Source organism: Pinus tabuliformis, chromosome 4_1, assembly GCF_031772625.1.
Source record: "Pinus tabuliformis cultivar Carrire ecotype Pingquan chromosome 4_1, CPIR1, whole genome shotgun sequence".
Classification (NCBI taxonomy): Eukaryota; Viridiplantae; Streptophyta; class Pinopsida; order Pinales; family Pinaceae; genus Pinus; species Pinus tabuliformis.
The window spans coordinates 74105956-74133895 of record NC_142303.1 but is presented as its reverse complement, the minus strand read 5'-3'; the positions used below and the strand labels follow the sequence as shown (position 1 = coordinate 74133895).

The 27940-nt window shown below is 41.4% G+C and overlaps 1 protein-coding gene across 3 annotated transcripts in view; it reads right to left on the bottom strand.

The window, feature by feature from the left end:
* Positions 1-27940, bottom strand: part of LOC149174219 (Metallo-hydrolase/oxidoreductase superfamily protein) — a 460911-nt gene that overhangs the window by 370469 nt on the left and 62502 nt on the right. For all 3 annotated transcript variants that reach the window (XM_089419245.1, XM_089419244.1, XM_089419243.1), the window contains exon 3: positions 17993-18147. In XM_089419245.1, the coding sequence (XP_089275371.1) occupies positions 17993-18147 (155 nt within the window). The remainder of the gene's footprint in view (positions 1-17992; positions 18148-27940) is intronic.

Here is a 27940-nt window from a genome sequence, read left to right as displayed (position 1 = left end):
TTTAGTAGGAGCAAAGCATTGTATTTCGGATCAAATCAAGGAAATTGTGACGCAAATGATAAACCATTTTCATGTCCTTAAAGATAAAGAAGGCCTTGAAAGAAGTATGAGCTTTTAAGAGATAGCTTTGGAACAATTGGGAGACAATGTGCGGGTAGCTATTGAGGTGATCAGTTTTCTAATAACAGGAGTAAAGAAAATCTACAAACTTTGGGCATCACATATAGAACTGTTTTCATCATGGACATAAGTACAGTCAAATGTTAAACATAGGCTAATATTATCAGCTCAAAATAAATGTCAAGCAATTCTATAGTTTGGTCAAAATTTCAGGAGCAGGTTGCAGAAGCATTTGAACTAGAGTTACCTGTTTCATAGGTGACAGAGGATGGTTTATTTCTGATGTAAATTATGAGGTGGCTCTTGAAAAACAAAGGTCAAATCATGACCAATTTGATGATGCAACAACTCGAATCAGGCAAATAGTAATTTATGAAAAATTACTTAATGGTTTCATGTTAATTAGTATTCTCACCACTATTCAAAAAACTCTACATCCAGCATGCTACAATTTGTACACTGAGCTAGAAATTGTTGGGCGGAAAATGTGGAATTTAAGATTCCATAAGGAAATGATTGGTAGCAAATTGCAAGGTTAAGAAACAAAGCCCCTTCGTCAAACCCTTCTACTGTTTTGGCTCAATCGTTTGCAATTATTCTTACATCAGTATCCACATCAAATGGAACAAAATAGCAAAACAAGAAAAGAATACCTAAATTAACTGAATATTTGAAATGCTCATCTGTTGAAATTTCTAAGTATTGCCCGTTAGAAATTTTATTTTGTTAATTTTAGGTATGTTCTATGCTTAGAGCAATTTATTTCAATTTTCACAGTTAGCTCAATATCTTTTCCAGATTAGCAATCACATCAGCATTAAAGTAAACTGCAGATAGAACATAAACATAAATCGCAGAAGACAAGCCAAGACAAGAGGACACAAGATGTGGCGCTAGCCAAGGACAAACCCCAATGTGGGGAAACCCTTGATCAATTCTTGTTGACACCTAATCTTCATGATTGGGGAATTTGTAAATAAATAAATCAGGAATGTGAACAGTCATCGGAAGATGAACTGAACAATCACTCCTAATGTATATAACAATAACCTACCTATGGAATAATCAGACGAATCAGTTTTTTCTGCCTTTGGAGAGTTACTGCCTGGCCTGACATGGTATCAGAGCCAGTTCTAAAAATAGTTGTAACTCCCTTCATTTTTGCCATTGCCTCTGCCCTGAGCACTGCTCTGCCTCTGTCCTAAAATAGTCTGCCACTGCCTCTGTCCTGCGCACTGCCACTGCCTCTGTCCTGAGCGCTGCTCTGCCTCTGCCTCTGTCGCTCTCTGAACAGTCAAAGCCATGTCATAAACGTTTCAAAAAAAAAAGCGTTATTCTGTGTACATTCCGTTGGAGAAACGGTTTCCTCTTCCACTGCGCTACGTCAATGAATCGATTTCAGAGCTGTAGACCTGAGCATTGAAGCGTGCAGGCCATTCATTATTAGTAGAAGAAAAAGAAATAGAGGGTTTCTTTCTTGTACTTGTTTTTGACGTATGACTGTGATGTGCACTGGTCCGACCTGCATACTCTCTGTGCGCTGGTCAAGTTGGCGTTCAACATGAAGCTCTTTGCCGTGTATTTCTACCACTACGTCTATTTTTCGTTCCAATGACCTCAAGTTGGCATTCAGCATGAAGCTCTTCGCCGTGTTGGAACTCTGCGCCTTCATAAAAATCTACGACAGTCAAAGGGGTTGCACAGAACCGATCTGCATCCAATCAAACACTTTTGCTTGGCTTTTGAGTTCTCGTCTGCGTTGAATTGGATATGGTAGGTTTCTTTATGGTTTCCTCTTCATTCGAATATTTCTGGCTTTGTGGTCTGTCTGTCTATTTCTTGCCAAACGGCCCATCTTTTAAGCTTGATTGCAGCTGTGGCATCGATAATATTCCAGAGGTCTCCACGGATGCCCACTAACCGTCGTGACACTTTCTAAACTTCAACTAAAGGGAGAGCAATTGTATGAATACTTTTCAATATATTTAGTATGGTGAGCCCATGGTGCGTTGAGCCTTCTCCATGGATGTTTTGTTGTGCATTACTCCGACAAAACAATGTGCTAGTTATGACAAAGTGAAATTAAGTGTGTTGAATTGATACATCGAATCTGTGTGTTGAACGTTTTGAAGGATTGAACGCTGCATATATATATATTGACCAACATATGTTTTGAATGCGTTTTGGACGTTGTTTAACGTTGTCCCATTGAACTGTGGCTTGAATGATATATATATTGACCAGCATATGTTTTGAATGCGTTTTGGACGTTGTTTAACGCTGTCCCATTGCACTGTGGCTTGAATGATATATATATTGACCAGCATATATATATATTGACCAGTTTGTAGATATTTGAATGTGTTTTTGTAGAATGGAATATGGTGGATATATTATATGAGGATCCTTGGAGGGATTTGAAGAAACAGTACATAAAGTATTTGAAATCTTTTTGCCCTTTTGAGTACAATTTCACTGTATATCAGCAGAAGAATTTTTTCTATCAGCAGAAGTTATTTTTACAGAATGCATTCAATCATCTCTATGGTAGGAATAGTTCTCACTGGCAAGGAGAACTATCCTGAATGGTCCCGGATGATAAAACACACCCTCATCTTCAATGAGTTGTGGAAAGGAGTGTGTGTCGGAGAAGGAGACAATGACCCAATACAGCCTACCTCAGAGAAAGAACTCGTCATTTGGGAAAACAAGAACAGCAAAGCTTATGCATTAATCGCAGCATCTGTAAATGAAGAAGTGAGTCGCCATATTTCATCATATTCAACTACCTTTGAAGCTTTACAAAAGCTGAAAGAACTCTATGACTCACATTCTGCATTGGAAGTTGTTCAGCTCATGATTAAACTCTTCACTCTTGAACTGAAAAATAATGATCCTCTTGCTCTTGCATCTGAAGTAAAGTCTATAAAGCATGATATCAGATCCACTAAGGTTGAATTGGATATTCCTCTTATTGCTTTTCTCAAGGCACTTTATCCTACCTACTCCAATTATCTTGAGTCTTTACAAGCAAATGAAAATCTTAAAGATATAACCTTTGACTCTCTTGTGAAAAAGTTTGCTGAAAGAGAGAAAGCCTTTGGAAAGAAGACAGCCCCTGAATCTTCTGAAGAGACTGTGTGCCTTGCTCATAAAGAAAAGCATCCTGCTCAAGATTCTACAAGAGGAAGAGGTGGACGAAGAGGAAGAGGAAGATACTTCAGAGGCAGGGGGGGCAAACATTCTCAAGGAGAAAAGGCAGATCTGCATTGCATTCGCTGCAAACGAAATGGATCACATGATGCTTCTACATGCAAGCTACCATGGGACAAAATTGAGCAGAAAAGAAACCAGCAGAAAGGTAAAACTGATGATACAGACAAAGGTAAAGCACCTGAATCCGCTCACTATATTGAGGCACAATGTAACATTGGAGTAAATGAAGATTTGTTTAATGCTTCACTTGCTTCTTCAAAAAATGATTGGTTGCTTGATTCAGGAGCAACCTGTCATATGACTCATAGAAAAGATTTTTTTGAAGATTTCACTGACAATGTTGATGGAGCAGTATACTTTGCAGATAGTCAAAAATCAAGCCATCAGGACTTGGCACAATCAGGCTTAAACTGCCTGGTCTTCCAGACTTTCTTCTGGATCATGTTCTATATCTCCCACAGCTCAAGAGAAACTTGCTGTCCTTGGTCCACATCCGCCAGCAAGGTCACTCCATTCATATGCTTGATGGCAAGCTTGAGGTAAGAAAAGCATCTGACCACTCACTTGTCATGAGGGGAATAGAAGAAGAAAGGCTTCTCAAACTGCAAGGAACCTCTGCTCATGCACAACATTTCTCATATATTTCTCATCATGAAGAAGGTACACTTCCATCAAGTTTATTATGGCATGCTAGATTTGGACATTTAAACTATGACAGTCTCCGCTTATTGAAGAAAAATGGTGTTGCTGGTTTGCCTACAATTCCTAGGAAACATAAGCAATGTGATGCTTGCATTCTAGGAAAGCATAGCAAACAGTCTTTTCATGATTCACATTCAAGAGCACATAGGAAGCTTTAACTCATTCATTCAGATTTATGTGGTCCAATGTCTGTTCCTTCTACAAATGGAAATAAATATATCATGACATTTATTGATGATTACACCAGAATGTGTTGGGTTTATTTATTGAAGAACAAATCTGATGCCTTTCAAACATTCAAGAATTTTCATAAACGGATTGAAAATGATGCACAATCTCATATTGGGTCTATTCGCACTGATAATGGAAAAGAATATACATCAAATGAATTTGAAAACTATCTTCGCCAACATGGGATCAAACATCAAACAATTGTGCCTTATAATCCCCAACAGAATGGTGTAGCTGAAAGAATGAATAGAACAATCTTGAATATGGTACGATCCATGCTTTTCTTCAAAAATGTAAAGATAATGTTTTGGGCTGATGCTGTTCTATGTGTTGCATATATAAAGAATAGATGTCCATCTAATGCTATAAGAAACAAGACTCCTTATGAATTGTGGTATGGACATGTTCCTTCGGTAAAACATCTCAGGATCTTTGGTTCCACCTGTTATGCTTTGATACCAAAGGTACATAGAAACAAACTTGGTGCTAGAAATCGTAAGTGTATCTTCCTGGGGTATTTAAACACCTCTAAAGCATACCGCCTCTATGATGAAGTAAATAAAAAGTTTGTTGTATCTAGAGATGTCATTTTTCTTGAATCATCCAAATCTGACAATGTTGTTGAGCGGCAATTTGATTGCTTAGATAGATTCGCAAAAACGAAATCATTTCAAGAATTTGATAATCAGATTCCACATCTTGAAGGGGGGATTCCTATACTAGATCAACATGTGGAATCTTCTTCTGAAGAACAATCTCCTCTGCATGAAACTCCAACAATGGATGATGCTTTAAGTGATGTAATTGATAGAATTAGGAGACTCAATCTTGATTCAGTCCCAACTCAATCAACAGAGCAGCCTGGACCATCTCAGAAAGGTCTTCCAAAGTGGCTGACAAAGACACTTGAAAGTGTTCATCGTGATGAAATTGGAAAAACAGGAACCAGAAATTCAAACCGACAAAATGGAGGTGATGTAGATGACTCTAATTCACCTGTTGATATGGATGTTACTTATGATTGTGAATTGAACTTGTCTATAGATTTTGAACCAACTTCCTTCAAAGAAGCTGCTTCTCATGCTGAATGGAAAGAAGCGATGCAAAAGGAGTATGATGCCCTCACAAAGAATGGCACTTGGAAGCTGGTTGATCCTCCATTTGGAACCAAACCAATTGGCTGCAAGTGGGTCTACAAGAACAAGTACAAAGTTGATGGCTCACTTGACAAGCACAAAGCTAGGCTTGTGGCAAAAGGTTTTGCATAGAAGGAAGGGGTCGATTATGAGGAAACTTTTTCCCCCACAGCAAAATGGGCCACCATCCGGACACTCTTTGCACTAGCAGCTCAGAACGGTTGGAAAGTCCATCAAATGGATGTAAAAACTGCATTCTTGAATGGAGATCTAAAAGAGAATGTTTTATGTCCCAGCCTGAAAGATTTGCTGTGAAAGGACATGAACATAAAGTATGCGAACTTGTGAAGTCCTTGTATGGCCTCAAACAAGCACCGCGAGCCTGGTATGAAAAACTAACTGAGCATCTTCTGAAACTCAACTTCAATCATTTTGATCTTGATGATGCAACTTTATTTGTCAAGAAAGTTGGCAAAACAGTTGCATATCTTGTGGTATATGTAGATGATCTTTTAATGACAGGGAACAATGAAAGCTACATTGCATCCATAAAGAAGGAATTGGGGAAAAGTTTTGAAATGACTGATTTGGGCTATGTTCATTACTATCTTGGCATTGAAGTAACCCAACATCCAAAATCCATATTTCTTTCTCAAAAGAAATACATTGGAGATTTGTTAAACAGATTTGGCATGACAGAGTGCAATCCTCTTTCTACTCCAATGGAACAAAACTTAAAGCTCACATCTATTGAAGGAAAGGAATTTGAGGATGCAACAAAGTATAGACAGCTTGTAGGAAGTCTCATCTACCTCACTACTACCAGACCAGACATTTCATTTACTGTTGGAATCCTCTCCAGGTTCATGCAAAAGCCTTGTGAGGGACATTGGTCGACTGCAAAAAGAGTTCTAAGGTACTTGAAGGGAACTCAAGACCTTGGAATCAAGTATACACAGGTGGACGACTTCAGCTTGATTGGATACTCTGATTCAGACTTCGATGGAGACAAAGAAACTGGGGTATCTACTTCAGGGTATGCTATGAGTCTTGGATCAGGAGTTGTCTCCTGGAGATCACGCAAACAATCAGTTCCAGCAGATTCCACAACTGAAGCAGAATACGTGGCACCAGCTGAAGCAACGAAAGAAATTGTGTGGCTCAGGAAAATTCTTGAAGATTTGCAGGTAAAACAAGTACAATCAACTCCACTCATGATTGATAACACCTCTGCAATAAAGTTGGCCAAGAATCCAAAGTTCCATGATCGAACAAAGCATATCAATACTAAATATCATCTGATTCGACATCATGTTGAGGCCAAAACAATCCATCTCCGTCATTGTTCCACAAATGAGCAAATTGTAGACATCTTCACCAAAGCACTTGCAAAGGAAAAGCTTGAACGATTCAGAATGATGCTTGGACTCACCAACATCCCTTCAGATTAAGGGGGGGAATGTTGACACCTAATCTTCATGATTGGGGAATTTGTAAATAAATAAATCAGGAATGTGAACAGTCATCGAAAGATGAACTGAACAATCACTCCTAATGTATATAACAATAACCTACCTATGGAATAATCAGACGAATCAGTTTTTTCTACCTTTGGAGAGTTACTGCCTGGCCTGACAATTCTTCTTATATGTTCTTCAATAGTTCAGCAGAGAGAGAGAGATAGTGTGTTTACAACAGAAGTCAACACTTTGACTTATCTAGATAAGAGCATAAATCATCTCTAAGAAGATGATACATGAGATCAGCTGAAGACATGCTGCTTCAACTGATTCTCCAAGGTGACTCCTTCACCTATCGTTGTGCTACATTTCGTCATCATGCTGCACCCATCATCACTATGCTGCATCTCATCACGCTTTATTAATCATGATTGTACCCATCACTGTATTGCATTATGTGCCATTGCTTCACCATGTTGCCATACTGACCTATGTGTTGGATGCATCTTGTTGTCCCTAGCTTGCTTGTTGTCCATAGCATGCTTGTTGTCCTTAGCATGCTTGCTGTTGCATGCTAGTTGTCCCTTGCATGCTAGCTGTAACAATGCATGCTTGGTGTATTTGCTGCTAAGTACCATACAACTGTCCCAGAGTTAGTTAGTTGACCCTTGCATGCTGCTCTCCTTCAGAGATAGATGCTCTGGCTGTTCCGACAGTTCCGGGCAGTTTCGACAGTTCCGGCAATTCCAGCTATTCCAGCTTTTCCCCGCAGTTCCGACAGTTCCCAGCAGTTCCGGCAATTTTGGCAATTCCGACAGTTCCGGCAATTCCGACTATTCCCGACAGTTCCCAACAGTTCCAGCTTCTCGGCAGTTCTGACAATTCCAGCAATTCCCGACAGTTCCGGCTATTCCCAGCAGTTCCGGCAGTTCCTAGCAGTTCCGGCTATTCCCGCTATTCCCGGCAGTTCCTGGCAATTCCGGCTATTCCCGGCAGTTCCGGCTTCTACCCTCTGGATTAAGGCAGTGTTATCCCTTAGGATCTCTCCTCCTACTAAAACCCAAAGACAAGTAAAAAGGAAGAGATCCCAAGTGTGTTGAAATGACTTGAAGGCCACCTCTATTTATACTAAAACGTTGAGCCCAAGTGGGGTTTATTTGGTTGTTAGCCGACCTTGACGAATTGTCCCATAACACAAATAAATTCATATCTCCATGAATACTTATCAGAATCGGATGATCTTTAGATCAATGCTACACCTCTCGATGAGAGGGATCCAAGAAAAATATCAGCTTCCATTAATAAGATGACCCACATGGAGTTTGGCCCTAGTTTCCAATTTTAACACTCCCTCTCAACTAGGGAGAACTCCATCTGCTGATCCATATGTCCGACTGTACTATCTCTGCCATCAGTGCCCTACACTGCTCTGCTCTGCTCTGTTAAACCATGAAGAAGAAGAATTGATCGAAAATGTCTCATACCATTCTCTATTGACCCGAAGTTAGTTTCATCTAAAGAGAGTGTGTCACATCACTCTTACTGGCCCGAAGTCAGTTTCATCTAAAGAGAGTGTGTCACATCACTCTTACTGGCCCGAAGTCAGTTTTATTGATCCGAGATCAATATCACAAGAAAGTGTCTCAAACCACTCATACTGATCTCAGATCAATGGAGGTCATCCTAGCATAGGGAGTACGGTAGATACATCGATGCGTCCATCGATAGTACTACTATGGTCCCTAACCCCATTTCCCTGCTCATTGATCAGATGAGAGGTACTTCCCATGAGTCCCAGACTGCATGGGTAGGATGCCTCGATAGGAGAACTAATCATCCTGTCCACAGGAGAACGAATCATCCTACCCCACAGTCGCCATGGGAGAACTAATCATCCCAACCCACAAGAGAACTAATCATCCTGTTTCACAGTTGCCACGAGAGAACTAATCATCCCGGCCCACAGGACAACTAATCATCCTGTTCCACAGTTGCCACGGGAGAACTAATCATCCCAGCCCACAGGATAACTAATCAGCCTATTCCACAGTTGCCACAAGAGAACTAATCATCCCGGCCCACAGGAGAACTAATCATCTTGTTCCACAGCCGCCACGGGGTATCACAGGGGAAGGTTGAACCTGTCATCTTGTACATAACGCACCACCAAGGGAGGGTGAGTCGCCCTGTGGTCGTATGTTGCTCCAGTAAGTACCCCAAGCCCCCCAGAGCTCCCAGAGCTCAATGCATGCAACATGCAGAACCCTTATAAGAAGGTCTCTTAATGACTCCAAGTCGTTCGGGAAAGTCACAGATTTGACCTTTCCCCGGGGCTTTGACAAAAATGTCTGCAACCTGTACATCAGTCTCAATGCGATGGAGCCTCCTCGCTCATCGACTTACCATATCCCAGATAAGGCAGTATCTGATGTCTATCTGCTAGAGCAATCATCGAATATGGGATTCCTCAATAATCGAATCCCCCCTCTGGTTGTCACAGAGAATCACAATGGTATTCATCATGTGTACAAACAGCTCACTTAAGAGCTTATGCAACCATGCAGCTTCACACGAGATCATACTCGTAGCTATGTATTTGATCTTGGCGGTGCTTATAGCAACCGACTTCTGCTTCCTGCTCATCCATGATATCAAAGCAGAATCCAAAGAGAACCAGCACTGGGAAGTGCTCTAGTGATCCTCCACACTGCCTGCCCCGTCAGCATTCGAATAATCATGAAGTTTCATATTTCTGGCAGTGTATCTCAATCCATGAGAGATTATGCCCCGAAGATATCTCAGAAGATTCTTGGCACCAATCTAGTGAGACTCAACCAAATATGAGCTCACCATGCTAACTGCAAAACATATGTCTAGATGGAAGTTCAGCAAGAACATCAACGCGAATGAGTTTATGAAACTCAAAGGCATTTCCCAAATCTGGTCCGACATCACTACCATATAACTTCTAAAAGTTAAGATCCTCGAGGTAGTCACAGGCTTGCAGTTTATCATTCCACATCCGGAATCCAACTCCCTCTTACTTCTGCAAATGAGAGGGTCTGCACCTGTCAGAAATAGGTCGTCCTCATAAGGTGCCGGTATGAGAGGTCTATCATCCACAACCTTCGGGTAATGGTTTGGATCGGTTTCACTCCTAGTGAATCTCAGCTTCATCAGACAACTATCAATCCTCTCATACTACGCCCGGGGTGTTTTGCTTCAAGCCACAGAGGGCTTTCTTCCACCTGTATACATGAGATTCCCGATCATGAATCTCAAACTCCTCAGGTTGTTCCAAACCTGTGGACCTGCTGCATGAGGGGAATTGTCCCCTTATAAGATTTTCCTTCAGTACATCTCTGACATGTACCTTCATGCTCTTCTTGAATTCAGGCATCCCTATCACCATCTGACTCACATCAAGTAGAGCCCCATAGGTAGACCTCCAATGTTATAGATGCGATATGTCAATTGACATGATCCCCAATGGACCATCCTACAACTTAATACAGATTGCCAACCCTGAACCCATGAGAAAAAGCATCTTTGAAAATTCTATTTTTTAACACGTACCTTTCCATCGATGAATGCCACCCTGAAACCTTCGACTTCCATTTCCGAGATGGACACCAGGTTCTTCTTGCGATTAGGTACATAAAAGAGATTCCTATAAATGAATAGAGTTACCCTCATTCAATTGAGGGGTAACATTCCCTACACCCTTTCCGGGATAGGTGGCATCGACTCCAAGTATAATCCCAGTTGTTTCCGTCTCTACCAAATTCGAGAGAGCACCCTTCTATCCGATGAGGTGCCTTGAAGCACTACGATCAATAAGCCAGATTCCCAAAGAATCTGAAGGAGAGGGCCAATACAAGATAACGCTTTTTTATCTTATCAAAAACAACATTTGATTCTTCATACCTGGGGTTCCTTGCTTTTTTTGAAGAGTTGGCCATTTCCTTGATGACCTGCATTACCTGTCATTCCTTTGATCATTGAAGATGTCCCTGGAATGATTGTTATCTTCATCAAGAGATGTGTCTCTGCCTCAGACACTCCTTCGCATAATGGCCGAACTTATTACAACCAAGGCATTTGCCTTTCCTTCCACCCTTAGATCTAGACTTCCCATTGAAGTGATCTTTAGGCAGGCCATCAGAAACTTTTGCCACGCCATTCTGATAATATTCTCTGCTTCGACTTCACCCTTGGTGAATTTGAAGAGGGATGAGGAATCCACTGATCCTTTTTTTTCCAACTATCTTCGGTGATTGCTCTTTCACTTTTGCTTGGGCATTGCCTTCACCTTAGCTCTAATACCATGTTAATTTTAGGTATGTTCTATGCTTAGAACAATTTGTTTCAATTTTCACAGTTAGCTCAATATCTTTTCTAGATTAGCAATCACATCAGCATTAAAGTAAACTGCAAATAGAACATAAACATAAATCGCAGAAGACAAGCCAAGACAAGAGGACACAAGATGTGGCGCTAGCCAGGGACAAACCCCAATGTGGGGAAACCCTTGATCAATTCTTCTTATATGTTCTTCAATAGTTCAGCAGAGAGAGAGATAATACGTTTACAACAGAAGTCAACACTTTGACTTATCTAGATAAGAGCATAGATCATCTATAAGAAAATGATACATGAGATCAGTTGAAGACATGCTGCTTCAACTGATTCTCCAAGGTGACTCCTTCACCTATCGTTGTGCTGCATTTCGTCATCATGCTGCACCTCACCGCGCTGCACCATGCTGCACCCATCATCACTATGTTGCATCTCATCACGCTTCATTAATCATGACTGTACCCATCACTGTATTGCATTATGTGCCATTGCTGCACCATGTTGCCATACTGACCTATGTGTTGGCTGCATCTTGTTGTCCCTAGCTTGCTTGTTGTCCCTAGCATGCTTGCTATTGCATGTTAGCTATCCCTTGCATGCTAGCTGTAACATTGCATGCTTGGTGTATTTGCTGCTAAGTACCATACAACTATCCCAATGTTAGTCAGTTGTCCCTTATATGCTGCTCTCCTTCGCAGACAGATGCTCTGGTTGTTCCGGCAATTCCCGGCAGTTCCGGTTGTTCCCAGCAGTTCCGACAATTCCAACAGTTCCGACAGTTCCAACTTTTCCCCACAGTTTCGGCTTTTCCCCGTAGTTCCGGCAATTCCCGACAGTTCTGGCAGTTCTGGCAATTCTGGCAGTTCCGGCAGTTTCAGCAATTCCAGCAATTCCGACAGTTCCGGCTAATCCTGGCTATTACGGGCAGTTTCGACTATTCCCGGCGATTCCGGGCAGTTCCGACAATACTGGCAATTCCTGGCTGTTCCGGCTATTTCGGCTATTCCCGGCAATTCCTGCAATTCCGGCTTCTGCCCTCTGGATTAGGGTAGCGTTATCCCATAGGATCTCTCCTCCTACTAAAACCCAAAGACAAGTAGAGAGGAAGAGATCCCAAGTGTGTTGAAATGACTTGAAGGCCACCTCTATTTATACTAAAACGTTGAGCACAAGTGGGGTTTATTTGGTTGCTAGCCGACCTTGACGAATTGTCCCATAACACAAATCAATTCATATCTCCATGAATACTTATCGGAATTGGATGATCTTTAGATTAATCCTACACCTCTCGATGAGAGGGATCCAAGAAAAATATGAGCTTCCATCAACAAGATGACCCACATGGATTTTGGCCCTAGTTGCCAATTTTAACATATTTGTATTCTTCTGGTTTATTTCTTCCACTTGTTAATTACGAACAAGTTATTTAAAACATATAAATACCGAAATAAACACAATACAGTCTCAACCATCTACAGATCAACAGTTGAAAGAAAACAAACACACAAGTGACACCGTTATTTTTGGACAACTCGTCCCCGGAAAAACCTAATGCGGGAAAATGGGTGCAACAATAATGAGGGTTATTTTATTATCTAGTCTATCCTTGAGTACAACTGGGTGACAAAAGGGCTCACCCGATAGAGAAAATAATTTGGCAGTAATACCTCTCTATTCGAAAGCAGATATTCAGAAAATCTGCCCCACGAAACCCCCTCCAACAACCTCTGAAGCTCAGTATCATCCCGGAATCCCCTGCGTCAGCCCTCTGAGGCACTATGCACCCTCTACAACCCTCTGCGTCACTCCTGCTGCTCTCTGCGTGGATGACGCGGGCTCTTCTGGGCTCTATGCAGTCCCTGTTAGCTCTGCGTGGCTCTCTCTGGCTCAGCGTCTACCTCTCTCTGCTTCTACGCTGGTCTCTCAGCACTATCTCTACCACTCTGTCTCGTACTCGCTGCCCCTCGCTGCAACTGATCACTGATTCGACTTTCTCTTAACAAATCCCGCTCTAGAGAATCGAATGACTGATCACTCTGGTGTGTTCTCCAACTAACGCTCAAGCCTCCTCTTATACTTTTCCTGTTGGTCCTTCAACGGCCGAGATTACATCTCTAATCAACAACTAAGATTAGATTTGGCTTGATCCTTATCTTTTGGAACCTTCTAATCAAGTTTTATATTAATACCCATTAATATTTTATTTTTCCTAAGTTTCGACTTAGGAACTCCATTAAAAATATTAATTATTTTAGTATCTCCTAAACCGGGTAGAATCTGCCCAAAACCATTTCTAGGTCTTGGATATCTCATGTGCTTTGGCCTCTCCACCAATTTTCATGGCTAGAGTACATCCGATGCTACCCCAAATCAACACTCCCTCTTAGCGAAGACTATGCTCTAGTAATACTCCACATTTAGCATCACTCTGATTATACGGCACCCGTACCTGTGTTGATGCTAGGCCTCCCCACCCAACATCCTCTGCACTGCTGCATCTTGTACTGATGCCCATGGCCCTGCCACTGCCACTACTGCATCCATACGACAACTCCCTCTACATCTGTGCTGCTGTTGGTACTTTCTCCCAGCACTGCAAACCCCTCTCATCATGTTGCATCGTGCTATTGCTAACCGCTACTGCACTAAAACTCAGTTACTAAGTAAGTAACTGATCCACCCAACTACTGACATCCCTGTCAGGCTAGAAACACTCCCGATGCTGAAGCTCCCTCTGCCGCTATCTCATGCTCCCTCTACGACCTCTGCGCCGCTGCAACAACTCCGTGCCTCTCACACCGCTACAAACCTCTCTGTGCCATCCTGCACTGTTGCAACGTCCTCTGTGCCTCTCACACTGCTACAACCTACTAGCTCTGCGCTGCCCGAGACTACTACACTGTAGCACTCTCTGCCGCTTCATCCGCATCCGTCTCTACCGACATCCGCCAGTCCTGCTACTTCTCACTTCGGGGCTTCTGTAGCAAGTATATGATCCAAGAGTTTGGGTACCTCAAAAATCCTGCCCCTCATTGCCTGTAGTCTTCCTGAATACAGCTCGATGTCTCCCCACCTCTTCTCTAGAGGTACATGAGCACTCATGGCACAATCGTCATCCTCAACTACCTCCTTTTTGCCTTCGCTGGCGTTGCCTTGCAGTCAGACGCCTCTCCCTTACTCTTCGTCCTCGGACACTGGTTCGCATAATGCCCCAGTTCCCCCCAGTTGAAGCACTTGACCTTGGAGAGGTCCTTTTTCTTCATGTTCTCCTGCTTTCCCGCAGATGCCAGAGTTGCACCCTCTTCCTCTTCCTTCTTGATCCGGACTCCTTTGTTGCTACTTCCCGTCTTGCTCAGTTGTCTGATCTCTTATTGACGAAGATCTGCCCACAATTCTTCTCAGTTTAGAAGATCCACCCTGCCCAGAATGCTCTGGACAAATGTCTCCCACTCCTCGGAAACTGCATTTAGAGCGGTCCTCACCAGCGACCCTTGATCCGACGTCACCCCTATGGAAGTCAGTTGGTCCCGGATCTCCTTCAATCTACCGAGGAAGTGATCTATCTACTCCCCCTTGTGCATCTGGTATGACCGCAACGGATTCTCAAGTAACATCTTCCTCTGCATGGAAGTATGCTGGTACAATTTCTTCAAGGCGTCCCACATTTCCCTTGCCGTCTCCTTCTCGACAATATGTTGGACCACATGATCCTTGACCCCATCAAGGATGATGCATTTCGCCTTGGCCATTGCCTCCTCGTACTTTTCATTATCAGCGGAGTCAATTAGGATAGCCACTGTTCTCAAGGAGAAGGCCTTGATGCAATGTCTATCTAGAATGGACAGGATCCTGGCCTTCCAGACCACAAAGTTGGACGCCTCGTCCAGCCTGTCATGATCCCTCAGCGCATTCATGGCCATCTCTCTGCTCTTCTTGTCAACTCCACCGAGTCTCTCTACTTCCCTCTGGGAGTTCTCTCTTCGACTCCTGCTGAGTCTCTCTACTTCCCGCCTGGAAGTTCTCTGCTAGACGCCCTCTGAGTCTCGATTTCTCTTCTGGAAATCCTCCTGACAATTGTCAAGTCGCACCTCTCCTGATCTCCTATGCACCTGCAACACTAATCTGGATTTCTTGGCTAGAAATCCTCCTAGGTAGCGACTCCCTCGATTTCTCTTCTGGAACTCCTCTTGCCAATCGTCAAGTCGCACCTCTCCTGATATCCTATGCACCTGCAACACTGATCTGGATTTCTTGGCTAGAAATCCTCCTAGGTAGCGACTCCCTCTACCTTGGTTTTGCCCTGTTAGGTATTGTTCTGTCTCGGCAGCAACAGCACCCCACCAGCTTCACTCCCCGCAAACTGCCCATAGCTTCCTATTCCCCAGCAACTGAAGGACTAAGCCTCTAAGCTCTGTGCAATCCCGACACTCACTGAATGGCCCCACTAACCAACTGCGTCAACCCTCCTGGTCTCTGCGTGAGCCCCTTCTGCCCACCTCAGCCTCTACGCTGGCCTCTCTCTGGCCCGAACTGATGACGCAGTACCTCTGCGTCAACCCTTCTCTGCTGCTTTCTGCTGGTGCTTTCATCTCTCCTGTGATCTGCAATCACCCTCTTATACCATGTTGAAATTTCTAAGTATTACCCGTTAGAAATTTTATCTGTATTCTTCTGGTTTATTTATTCTACTTGTTAATTACGAACAAGTTATTTAAAACATATAAATATCGAAAAAAAACACAATACAGTCTCAACCATCTACAGATCAACAGCTGAAAGAAAACAAACACACAAGTGACACCGTTATTTTTGGGCAACTCGTCCCTGGGAAAACACAATGCGAGAAAATGGATGCAGCAATTCTAAGGGTTATTTTATTATGCAGTCTATCCTTGAGTACAACTGGGTGCCAAACCGGCTCACCTGACAGAGAAAATAATTTGGCAGTAATACCTCTCTATTCAGAAGCAGATATTCAGAAAATCTGCCCCACGAAACCCTCTCCAGCAACCTCTAAAGCTCAGCATCAACCCACCTGGCCTCAGCGTCAGCCTGGAACCCCTTGCATCAGCCCTCTGAGGCACTGTGTAGCCTCTACAGCCCTCTGCGTCACTCCTGCTGCTCTCTGCGTGGATGACGCATGCTCTTCTGGGCTCTGTGCAGTCCCTGTCAGCTCTGCGTGGCTCTCTCTGGCTCAACGTCTGCCTCTCTCTGCTTCTACGCTGGTCTCTCGGCACTATCTCTACCTCTCCGTCTCGTACTCACTGCCCCTCGCTGCAACTGATCACTGATTCGACTTTCTCTTAGCAAACCCCGCTCTAGAGAATCGAATGATTGATCACTCTAGTGTGTTCTCCAACTGACCCTCAAGCCTCCTCTTATACTTTTCCTGTTGGTCCTTCAACAGCCGAGATTACATCTCTAATCAACGGCTAAGATTAGATTTGGCTTGATCCTTATCTTTTGGAACCTTCTTACCTAGTTTTATATTAATACCCATCAATATTTTATTTTTCCTAAGTTTAGACATAGGAACTCCATTAAAAATATTAATTATTTTAATATCTCATAAACCGAGTAGAATCTGTCCAAACCATTTCTGGGTATTGGAGATCTCATGTGCTTCAATCTCTCCACCAATTTTCATGGCTAGAGCACATCCAATGCTACCCCAAATCAACATTATCCTTAGATATTAATACCGTCATTTTATAATGAATTTTAAACAGTCTAACTGAGAGGATAAAAGGAAGGGGAAAACTCTGAATTAGATATCCTTTGAAGGCTGATAAAATAACTTGCTTTGCACAGTCTATTCAATCATCCGGAGTCACAAAAGTTGTTCACATGAATGTGTCTGACTTTGCAATGAAGGATTCATCCCTTGCTTAACCAACTTATTTTGGTTTTTGCCTTCTTTAATTTGTAAACTTCAAATTTTATAAGTCAAAAAGCTTTCTTGGGATTTACTCTTAGAGAATGTGTTTCTGTAACCATTTGAAGTTTGAATAAAATGAAGTTATTTATTCGCTTGATGACTTATTTCTATTATGGTCTTTATATATTGATGATTTAGACTCTTTGTTTCAGTTCCATGTTTACGATATATACCACTGAAGTATGGTAACATTAGAGATTATTCATAGATATGCTTAGAAGTTATCTGAATATTTTGTTCATACTCGGTCTACTTTTTAATTTTTATTACATTTCTCATGCTACTTGATCAAGAATATGTCGCCTTTTGTGAAAACTATTACATGTTGACAGTAAACAATTTCTTAGCTTTGTTTGTTGAAGTCATTTATAGTTGATCGTTTCGAGTCTTATACTTGGAGACTATCAAGTCCTTCAATTTATCTGAAGGAAATTTTAAAATCAAAATCTTTAATAATTAGAGGATTACCCCCTCTGGCTACTGGAAACTTTCAGATTACCCTAAAGCAGGGAGGATATTGTCCTCCACAGGGTGCCTTGGCTCTGTTCTTTTCCATAGAACAGGCTGACCAAAAACAGTGCCAAAAAATGACCCAAACTCTCCCCTCAAGCTTCCTTTCGGCATAAATACCACTGTTTAAGACATATAATAAGCACTATCCTCTTTAAGAGGGTAACAAACACTTTTTGATTATTACCAAAAACTAATGATAAGACTACATGTTTCAAAAATACATACTAAACAAATCATCTATATATGTGTATGCTTTAAAATGGGAAAAATAGAATTTATTTAAAAAGAAAACAAATAACATTGGGACCATAGCTAACCTGGCCTTGTGATTTAATCTTGAATTTTGATTTAAGAGATTCACCAAAATAAGAGGAAGACGCAAAAGCTGCCAAAGGTCCTAAACGGTCATCTCTTGGGTTCACATCTACCAGTAATCTCCATGCATCAGGAAAGGTGAGCCACTTGGACCTTTCTGCATAGATTTGCAAAACACATAAAGACATTGTCAATAATGGATTAGTATGTTCCAATAACACAAATATGCATAGATGAACAATGAACCTAAAAGAGTACATATCTTCAAGAAATGCATCATTTTGTTCAAATGAACAATAGCTAAACTTAATCTTCCAATTTCAACTACAGATATCAAAAGAAAAATAGAACATTATTCTAATAATGTTTTTCAAAAGTTGTTGCGAATTGTGAACAGTATGAAGAATAACTTTGTGCTTATTAGGCACTCATATTTTCACTGTGGTTTAGGAGGTCCACATTAGCCATTTATGACAATGTTCTATTTGGTTCCACATGACCTAGGGTATCTTCTATCTGAACACACTGAGCTAGTTTATGGTGGAGCCAAGGAGGGTTCATTGGGTTGCAACAAAGCATGTGCTCAGGTATCTTTGAAGTACACTAAAGTATGGACTCAAGTATGTCAGGAGTGGTGGAGTGCAGTGGACAGGAAGAGCACATCTAGGTGTTGTTTCAATTTGGGGTCAACAGTGATCTCATGGTTAAATAGGACGCAGTGTTCTGTGGCACTTAGTTCAGAAGAAGCAGAGTCAGCTAGCTTGGTGAGTTGTGAGGCCATTTGGCTTCGTAAAATGCTCACAGGGTTATTTGATCTCGAAGAGCACACCTAGGTGCTGTTTCAGTTTAGGGTCAACAGTAATCTCATGGTTAAATAGGACGCAGTGTTCTGTGGCACTTAAGTTCAGAAGAAGCAGAGTCAGCTAGCTTGGTAAGCTGTGAGGCCATTTGGTTTTGTGAAATGCTCACAGGGTTATTTGATCTCAAGTTGGATCCAACAATGATTTATTGTGACAATCAGAGTTGCATCAAGCTCTCGGAGAATCCAGTGTTTCATGATAGTGATCAAATATCATTTCATCAGTTCAGAGAAGAGCTGTGAAGCTCAAGTATATCCCCACAGATGAATAGCTGGCAGACATTCTCACCCAGCCCCCTAGTGAAGGGCAAGTTTGTGTTTTACAAAGATAAGGTAGGGGTGGTGCAAAACACCTTAATCGATAGGAGAGAGTGTTGATATTTATAGCTCGGATAGATGCCTCTACATAGGCTAGGTCTCAAGCACACATAAGATGTCCAAAAATCCTCTTTAGGTGCTTACTCATGAGGAGCAAGTGATTAAGTTGATTTCCTTCCTAACTAAGGAAAAGCACATTGATTAATTTAATTGATTAATGTTGGCTATTGGACTAATTTTTAAGAACAAATAATTTAATTATTTGAGTGAATTAGATCAAATCTCTATCATTGATCTGAGTGAATTAGGAATTAATCCTAGCCATCTATCACTTTGGAGATTGGGAGTTAGGGATTAAGCTTAAGATGAAATTATAGAAGAATCCTAAGGGAGAGGATGAAGACACACAATCAATACATTTGAGTAAGAGACTTGCATGAGTACAATTGCAGGATTGCTGAAGAGTGAGAGACTAAAGAAGACTAAAGAGATCAGGAAACATTGCAGCAGAAATTCACCAAGGCACGGAAGATCAGCAAGTTGGTTGAACATGTGAGAGGCTGAGTGCTTCAACAAGACTGAGAGTGCTGGAGGACCAAAAAGCCTAGCACAGCACGTGTGAGGACTGAGAGGGTCCTGGAGGGCTACATGTGTGAAGGATCAGCTAGCTGGGTAAATTTCTGAGGAGCGATTCCACCAGGTTTATTGCTGTAATTTCCCTGTTAAGGGAGCCCCTAATTTTCCTAAGTTAATTAAAAAGGAAGGAGAATTTGTTGGGCAGAATTTTATACTCTTTTTGTGGCTGGTTTTCTGTTTTATTGCCACTGCAAATTTTATTTGTGACGTTAAAAACCCAGCGTCTCTATTTTCAACAATTTCATAAAAAGATCTTACTGGGTGAAATAATTTCTGGGTATAAAATATTTGTTGAGAAGAATAAATTGTTGATTTGGAAATTGGGGTAGCATCGGATGTGCTCTAGGCCCCAAATTTTGCAGGGAGGCTTGGGCACATGCATTCCAAAGAACCCAGAGACAATTTTATTAAAATAATTGATATTTTTAATGGAGTTCCTAAGTCTAAAATTACGAAAATTAAAATAATAATGGGTATTAATCTAATTGTAGGTGTAACTTCTAGAAAAAGATAGAGATCAAGTCAAAACGATCTGAACCTTTGATTAGGAGTTAACCTAAGTCGTTGGTTGTCCAACAGGAATATATAAGAAGGGGCTTGAGGGTCATTTGGAAAACACACAGAGATCAAGGAAATCGATTTTCTGAAGTGAGAAGTTCTTAGGAGGAAAATCAATTGAGGAGATTTCTTGCAGCAGAGGGGCAGTGAGAATCCGGAAGAAGGAATTTAAGGAGAGTACGAGGTAGAGGGAGAACAGAAAGACGTCCAAAGGAAGGACGATGCTGGCCTGTGCAGCGCTGACGCAGAGGCAGCACAGTGCTTGAGGGGAAGTCGAGTATCCTGCTAAGAGAAGTCAAGTTTCAGTTGTCGGAAGCCGAAGTGTGAGTTTGTGAGGCAGAAGATCGATTTTTCTCAGCCAGCAGAGGATCCAGAAGAGGGGCAGCGTAATACCCAAGAGGGGTGACGCAGAAACTGTTGGGAGTGACACAATTCTGCGTAGAGGCCACGCAAAGGGTGACGCAGAGCCTCCAATTCAGTAGAATCAGTAATTGATTCTCCCAGTGACAGGGTGAGATCATTTCACCAGTCTTTTGTTCAGTATTCTCTCTGTATCGGATTGCTAGTTGAGCATCCTAGAATTGTACTCAGATTTTCTCCCACATAATAATAAAACCCTCAGAGCTGCTAAACCAGTTTTTCCGAGGACTATTGTCCAAAAATAAGGGTGTCCTATGTATTTCTATTTTCCTTGCTCAGTTTCTATGTTTCAGAATCATACTTAATTTGGTGTAGGTTGCTTCAATAATTTACTTCAATGTTTCAAGAAGAAATCTAAAATAAGTTTGTAATGTAATTTAAAATGTAGGTGAAGTAGGTTCATCTAGTTGCAGTAGGATTCCAGAGATTTCACATAAATCAGACTTGGTATTAAAGATTACCACCCCTCATTTCTAGGGGTTATTCATGTGAAAATTTCTGAATCTAACAAATCAGAAATGCTACTGCATTAAATTGATTTGCATTGCCTACTTGTGTTCTTCATTTTAACAAGTTATTTTCATAATTATTCAAAAATATTAATGCAAATACACTGCAACCTACACCAATATACAGATCAAGTACTAAAAAATAAATGAGACAACCACACAAAGGACACACTTATTTTTGGACTAAACGTCCCCGGAAAAACCCAATGTGGGAAAACCGGTGCAGCAGATATGAGGGTTTTATTATTATGCAGATTTTTTAATACAACTAGGGTGCCAAATCCAGCTCACCCAACAGAGAATAAACCCGATAGAAGTACCTATATCTAGAGACATATATCTTGGCGGATCCAACAACTGGATGAACAAACCCCACAGGTGACTATGTTGTCCCCAATGTTGTGCACTGATGGCTACTCCCAGCTCTGCGCTAGGACTGCGTCACCTCCTCTAGGAGCTGCGTCACCCTCCCGGTGAGCCTTCCCAGCTCAGAAATCGATCTGCTGAATTGATGCCCAATCTGCCTCACAGAAACCCCAGCGCTGCCTTTGCTTGACTGTGTCAGCCCTCCAGCCTCTGGGTCACCATCTTGGAGCTGCGTTGTCTCTCTCTAGTGCTGCGTTGCCTCTCTGTTATGTATTCTCGGCCTTGGACAAAAGTCTTGCTGCCGAACTGCCCCTCTTTGCACTAGAAGCTTACTTCGAAATTCTCAGCAAACCAGGCCCCAGAATTTCAATCTAGCTCAAGTGTTGCTCTTCTTGTGTGTGTTCTCCAACTGACCCCAAGACTTTCTTTATACTTTTCCTATTGAGAAATCAACAGCTAAGATTAAATTAGACTTGATCCTCGTCACTTAGAAGCTTCTCACCCATATTTACATTAATTCACTTTAATTATTTTAATTTCCTAAGTTTTAACTTAAGCACCATTAAAAATAATTAATTATTTGAATAACATGCACTCCGGGTGGAATTTCTCCAAACGATTTCTGGGTCTTGGAGATCTCGTGTGTTCTAGCCCTTCCACAAAATTTCGAAGCTAGGGCACATCCGATGCTACCCAAAAATCAACAATTCAAGGAGTTCTTTTTTTTCAATATTCCACATTATAGACAATGGTTCTGATGATGATTTTCAGTATTCTCCATAGTCAGTAGCTCACAGATGCCTCATATATAATGCTCAGTTTACTCATTGGATGACGATGACCCAAAACACGAGGCACATTAACCCTTGTTTCATATGAAGTGTTTACTTTTAATGTATTTCACATGTAAGTAGGGATTATTAATTGAATTAGATATGAAATCATGACGCTTGGAAGCTATTCCTTTTGTCTGCAAAGATCTAGGGTAATTTTTTTCTTTTGCCCTAGGGTTTCAGGGACACTAAAGTTTTCAATAGAATTCCTTCTTGTACAGCAAACAACACAAACAGCTTATCCAATAAAGGATATAAAATTTCAGTAGACGGTACTGTTTTCTCAATAACACAACAACCATATGGTGCTATTAGCCAGTGATTCCAGTATAGTCCACTCAATAATTCCAATATAATACCAATTATAATTCCAATACAATTCCAGTACACTCTGATTTGCAATGTCAACAATTTAATAAAATAATATTCAACTGTACACCTGGAAGCATTGTTATCCACTAACTGGTAACTCACTGTTTATCTATATTATGAACTTACGGCACTATCTTTCAATCAGGTTCCTGTTACAACTGTGATTATTCTTCCAAATCGCAGTACAAGGAGGTCCTTGCTTCTCTCCTCTGTGCGGGTAGTCTCAGGCTTCAGTTCGCATAGCCAAAACAAGGAACCTCGGATCCCTTGTTAGATTGTCGAGGGAGTGGCCTTCGTCTGCAAAACTAAGGAGTCACAGGTATGTTTCAGGCCAGTGGGGGCCACAGTTACACCCCAGCATTCTTGCGCAGATTTCGCGTGTTACTGCCACAAAACTGTTCGTTGTATTCAGTAATATTTTTGTTGTCTTCCTTCGATTCACCTCAAATGCTCTTGTGGTCTAAACCGCCCCAAGGAGCCAACTATTGCTTGATACGTCCAAAATGGTCCGCAACAGCGAAAATCCCAATTTCGTTGTTGTGCTTCGCTATTGACCCAGATTTCGGTAGGCAAAGAGAGAGCTTTTGTAATTCTTCCATTTGCATCTGGACGCTACTGAGCGAGAGCCGCAAGGAACTTGTAGGCTCAGTTATTAATTCACCTAATAGAATTTCGTTGGACCAATCGGAGCCTTTGACCAGACACAGAGAATTCCCTTTAGTCAAAACAGGGCCGAATTATTCCAAAGAATACGTTGCGCCAAACAAGATAAATTTTTCAATTCCCTCAACCTGAACTGCTCCAATTGACCTGTGGCCAGAACAAAATACAAAACAGGAAAAATAAAAAGAAAATAAATTAATCCACTAGGGTGGAATCGTTCACCACCAAAATTGATAGGGAAAAGGGATCTTAAAACCCTCAAAACCTCAAGCTCAAGAAAAAAACAGAGATAGATGATCCAATCCAATGATGTTCAAATGAAATCAACCCTCTTGTATTTAATGATTTTCTTGTGGGGATTTTTCTCCTTAATTGATTGAGCAAATTTTAATCCAAATCCCAATTTTGGATTTCTTTGCCCAGCTGCCCCAAAACTTGCCCCACATAGGATATTTTGGGGTTTTTCCCCTTTTTCAATGACTATAACCTATAGGGATCGATAGGCTACTATGTCTCTTGGACAATTAATTTCTCAGGAACATTACATTGTCTTGTTTCACCTTGGCAATCATCATACCTATTTTAGTCCAGTGTTGCCACTCTCGGGGAGAAGGGTAACACTAGGGGGCCTTGATAAGGTTGACATGCCCATGCCCTTTCCATACTTAACACACTCCATTTGTTTCCTCTCCATTGCCCTTTCTTTTGGGTTGGCTATTACATGCACCCCAAAAAGGTCCATACTTCATGTGCCCATGAGAAGAAAGGGTTTGAATGCCCAGTGTTGATCGAGTTGTATTAAAAAAAAAAAAAGAGAGCATGATACAATGTTTCAAAATGAAAAAGAAAAAATGAAAGGGATATTGATCTATGTTGTAGGAAATGTCACGGAAGGGGTCGTCCCGATACCTAAAACGAGCCAAAACGCCAAAGCGGCTCTGAAACAGCCCTAAAATGTCGTTGGTCGTCCCGGACAAAATTTCACAATTTTGAAAAGTCGTCTGAGACGGCCAGGGGCATTTTAGGGTCGTTTTGGTTGGCTACAAGTCATGTTTCAGCTACATATGCAACTTTTTTTCTTTTATGGGCGTCTCACAGAACAAAGAAGGCTGTGGGCCCCTTATATCACCCAAAAACACTAAGTTAACACAAATTTATCTAGTTAAGCACTCAATTAACAAAATTTAATTAAAAAAAAAGAAATAGAATTCTCTAGAAAATAAAAAAATTAGAATTCTCTAGAAACCCTATTAGAGGATTTTAGACATATTAGCATTGGATGAGAGGAGGGCAGTGAACCCGATTAAGAGGTGGACTTGTCATGGGGCAAAGGGTGTTTATTTGTGAAATCTTGCCACTCGTATTCTATCACAACTGCAAGCTCTTCATCAATAGAATGTAATTGGACCTCATAAAGATTGGGATGACGAAGCAAATGGTCCAGACTTAGAGCTCTCTCTTTTCGCTCTTGATGTTAGTGCCAGTGGTGATGCAAGTGGAAGTGCAAGTACAAGTAGAGTTGTATTTTCTGCTAAACAAGCATCCTATTCTATCATTGTAGATGAGGATGAGGACTTTTATGATTAACGATATATTAATGTAGACAATAATTGTCTTCAGCTCATGTTTTATTTCAGTTTTAGCACATATAGCCTCACGTATAAAGGCTACTTTTGGAGCCTTCGACGTAAAGCCTCATCTATAAAGGCTAATTTCAATTTTTTCATCGTGTAATCATTTAATATAGACTTTGTTTTCCTTCTAAAACATCATTTATGTATCATTCTTTCTTTTGTTGCAAGATAATGTGTTATTAACGCATTCATAAAATATATATATATATATGGCATTTCGGTTTGCGTTTTTATTTTCTAGAGGTCGCATTTTTGGGTCGTACCCGTTTTGGAAACTTCTAGATGTTTCGACGTTTCTTGCAACTTAGACATTGATGATAAGTCAAAAGCCAAAGGGACTTAAGCTCTATCACCTCACTTTGAGGCCATTGCCAAAACTCCTAATGCAATGAAATGAATAACTAACAAAAGGACTTAATTGAATTATTTCAACCCCCATGTAATCAAATGCATACACATCAAGAGGGGACTTGCAAAGCAAAACAAAGAATATAAGAAAAAGTCAAGAAAGGGGTAGAAGGACACAGTGCCAAGAAAAGGGTAACTAGATGCACAAAGCGCTCTCTCTACAAAGGCACTAATGGCGATGAAAATAACACATGGCCTTGCATGTCAAAGACACCATTCCCATGAATTAAACCCCAAGTCATATCACGGTCATTCACACTTACACATTGATGGGTTGCTTTGGAAATACTTTGATTCTTGGGTAATAGAACACATAATAGGGTCCTATGATGGTCCTCCCATTCTCTAACTCTTGGACACTGGCACACCTAATAGAGTTCTATGATGGTCCTTCCATATCTAGTCCACAAGTTGCTAGTAGGATTGATCAGGGGTTAGATCCCACAGTGATTTACTGTGATAATCAAAGTTGTATCAAACTTTGAATACAATAATGTTGGAAATACAAGGGGGGGTGGATCAGTATTTCTTATCAATTAGTAAGTCATTAATCTTTTTAGAGCATTTACAACATATAAAACATCAACACATCAAGAGAATGATACACCAAATATTTTAGGTAGAAATCTTTCCAGGAGAAAAACCACTAAATGCTTCTCTAATAATTTATGAGTACATTAAATGCTTCAACTCCAACTGAAAAAGGGAAGACCCAACTCCCTAGTACTTTAGAAAAGTATTCATTTTTCCAGTTCCAACTAGAAGGACACTCCAACGCCATAGTTTTATCAGCGGCACCCTTTCCAGTTCCAACTTGCCCTAGCACCACCCTACCACCCTGAAGTGTTTTTACGCTGCAACCTGAAGGTGACTCCAACCACTTGCCTAGCAACACATAACCACCCTGAAAATGATAATAGATTAGCCCAACTATTGTGGGCTCCGGTACCAAGGGCAACGACCCACTTTACAAGATATTGTGGGCTCCCGTACCAGGGACTATGACCCACTTACAAGATATTCAATAAAAGCCTTACTGCCAATGAAAGCCTCACACAAATGACAAAACCCCAAATGTTATAACAATGAAACCCAAATACTGAAACCCTTACTACAGAACCCTTGCTACAAGATAATAGGGCACTCCAGTGCCTTGGTTTTATCAGTTGTTGCTGAAAGGATGCTCCATCACCCTTGCATGCTCCAACTTGCCCTAACACCACCCTACCACCCTAAAGTGCTTTCATGTTGCAACCTAAAGGTGACTCAAACCACTTGCCTAGCAACACGCAACCACTCTGAAAATGATAATAGATTAGCCCGATTATTGTGGGCTTCGGTACCAAGGACAATGACCCACTTTACAAGATATTGTGGGCTCTCGTACTAGGGATAATGACCCACTTACAAGATATTCAATAAAAGCCTTACTACCAATGAAACCCTCACACAAATGACGAAACCCCAAATGATATAATAATGAAACCCTTACTACAAAACCCCTGCTACAAGATAATAGGACACTCTCATAAACTACTACAAAATTATATGGCAATGACAGATACCCTTATGCTGTAGCGGCTACAACCACCCTCCAAAATTTTGCCTTAGCTTCATTTTGGGGCCTCCCTACCAACCATCCTCAGCAGCTGTCTTGCCTTGTCAAGTACACAAGCTTCAGCGATTTTCTAGCAGATTGTCGGCCTATGCATGATCGCTTGATGCATCACCCTCACAGGTTGTTTCTCCGAACTTGGTCCAGCTGCAGGCTAAGCATCTCCCTCAAGAAATTGTGCAATTCTGGAGGGGAACTAGTCTTCCCTCCAAAAATTGCGCAATCCTGTCTAGCAGCTTGCTGGGCTCCAGAATTGCGCAAATCTGCCTGTCACTGTTCATTGGAAAAATTGTGCAATTCCTCCCAGCAGGACTTCTCAGCCCAGAAATTGCGCTATCCTTGGCAGCAGTCAGCTGCTTTGCCCAGAAATTGCACAATCCTTCTGGGCAGCCAGCCCAGCTCCCTTCCAGAAATGCGCATTTTTGGACCTCAGCTGAGCAGACTGTTGCATGTGCAGTTGGGTTGACCAGTTCCACCCGGGACCAAGGAAACTTGACTTGCATGCATGGGCTGCTTTTTCCCAGAATAGCAAAAGCAACATGCAAAAAGCATCCCTAGATTTTAGGGAGCTATTTTCGCAGCTGGAGGTTACATGCAAAGATCGTTTTAGAATCTTTCCTCCAAGTGTCGCTTTTTCCTAGATTTGTGGCATGCGCATCATGAGCCTCAAACTTATTTATTCGACACTTCAAAGCTCACTTCTACAAATCGATCTTGGAGCTCTGACTTTCCACAGCACATCCAGGACTCTTCAACACA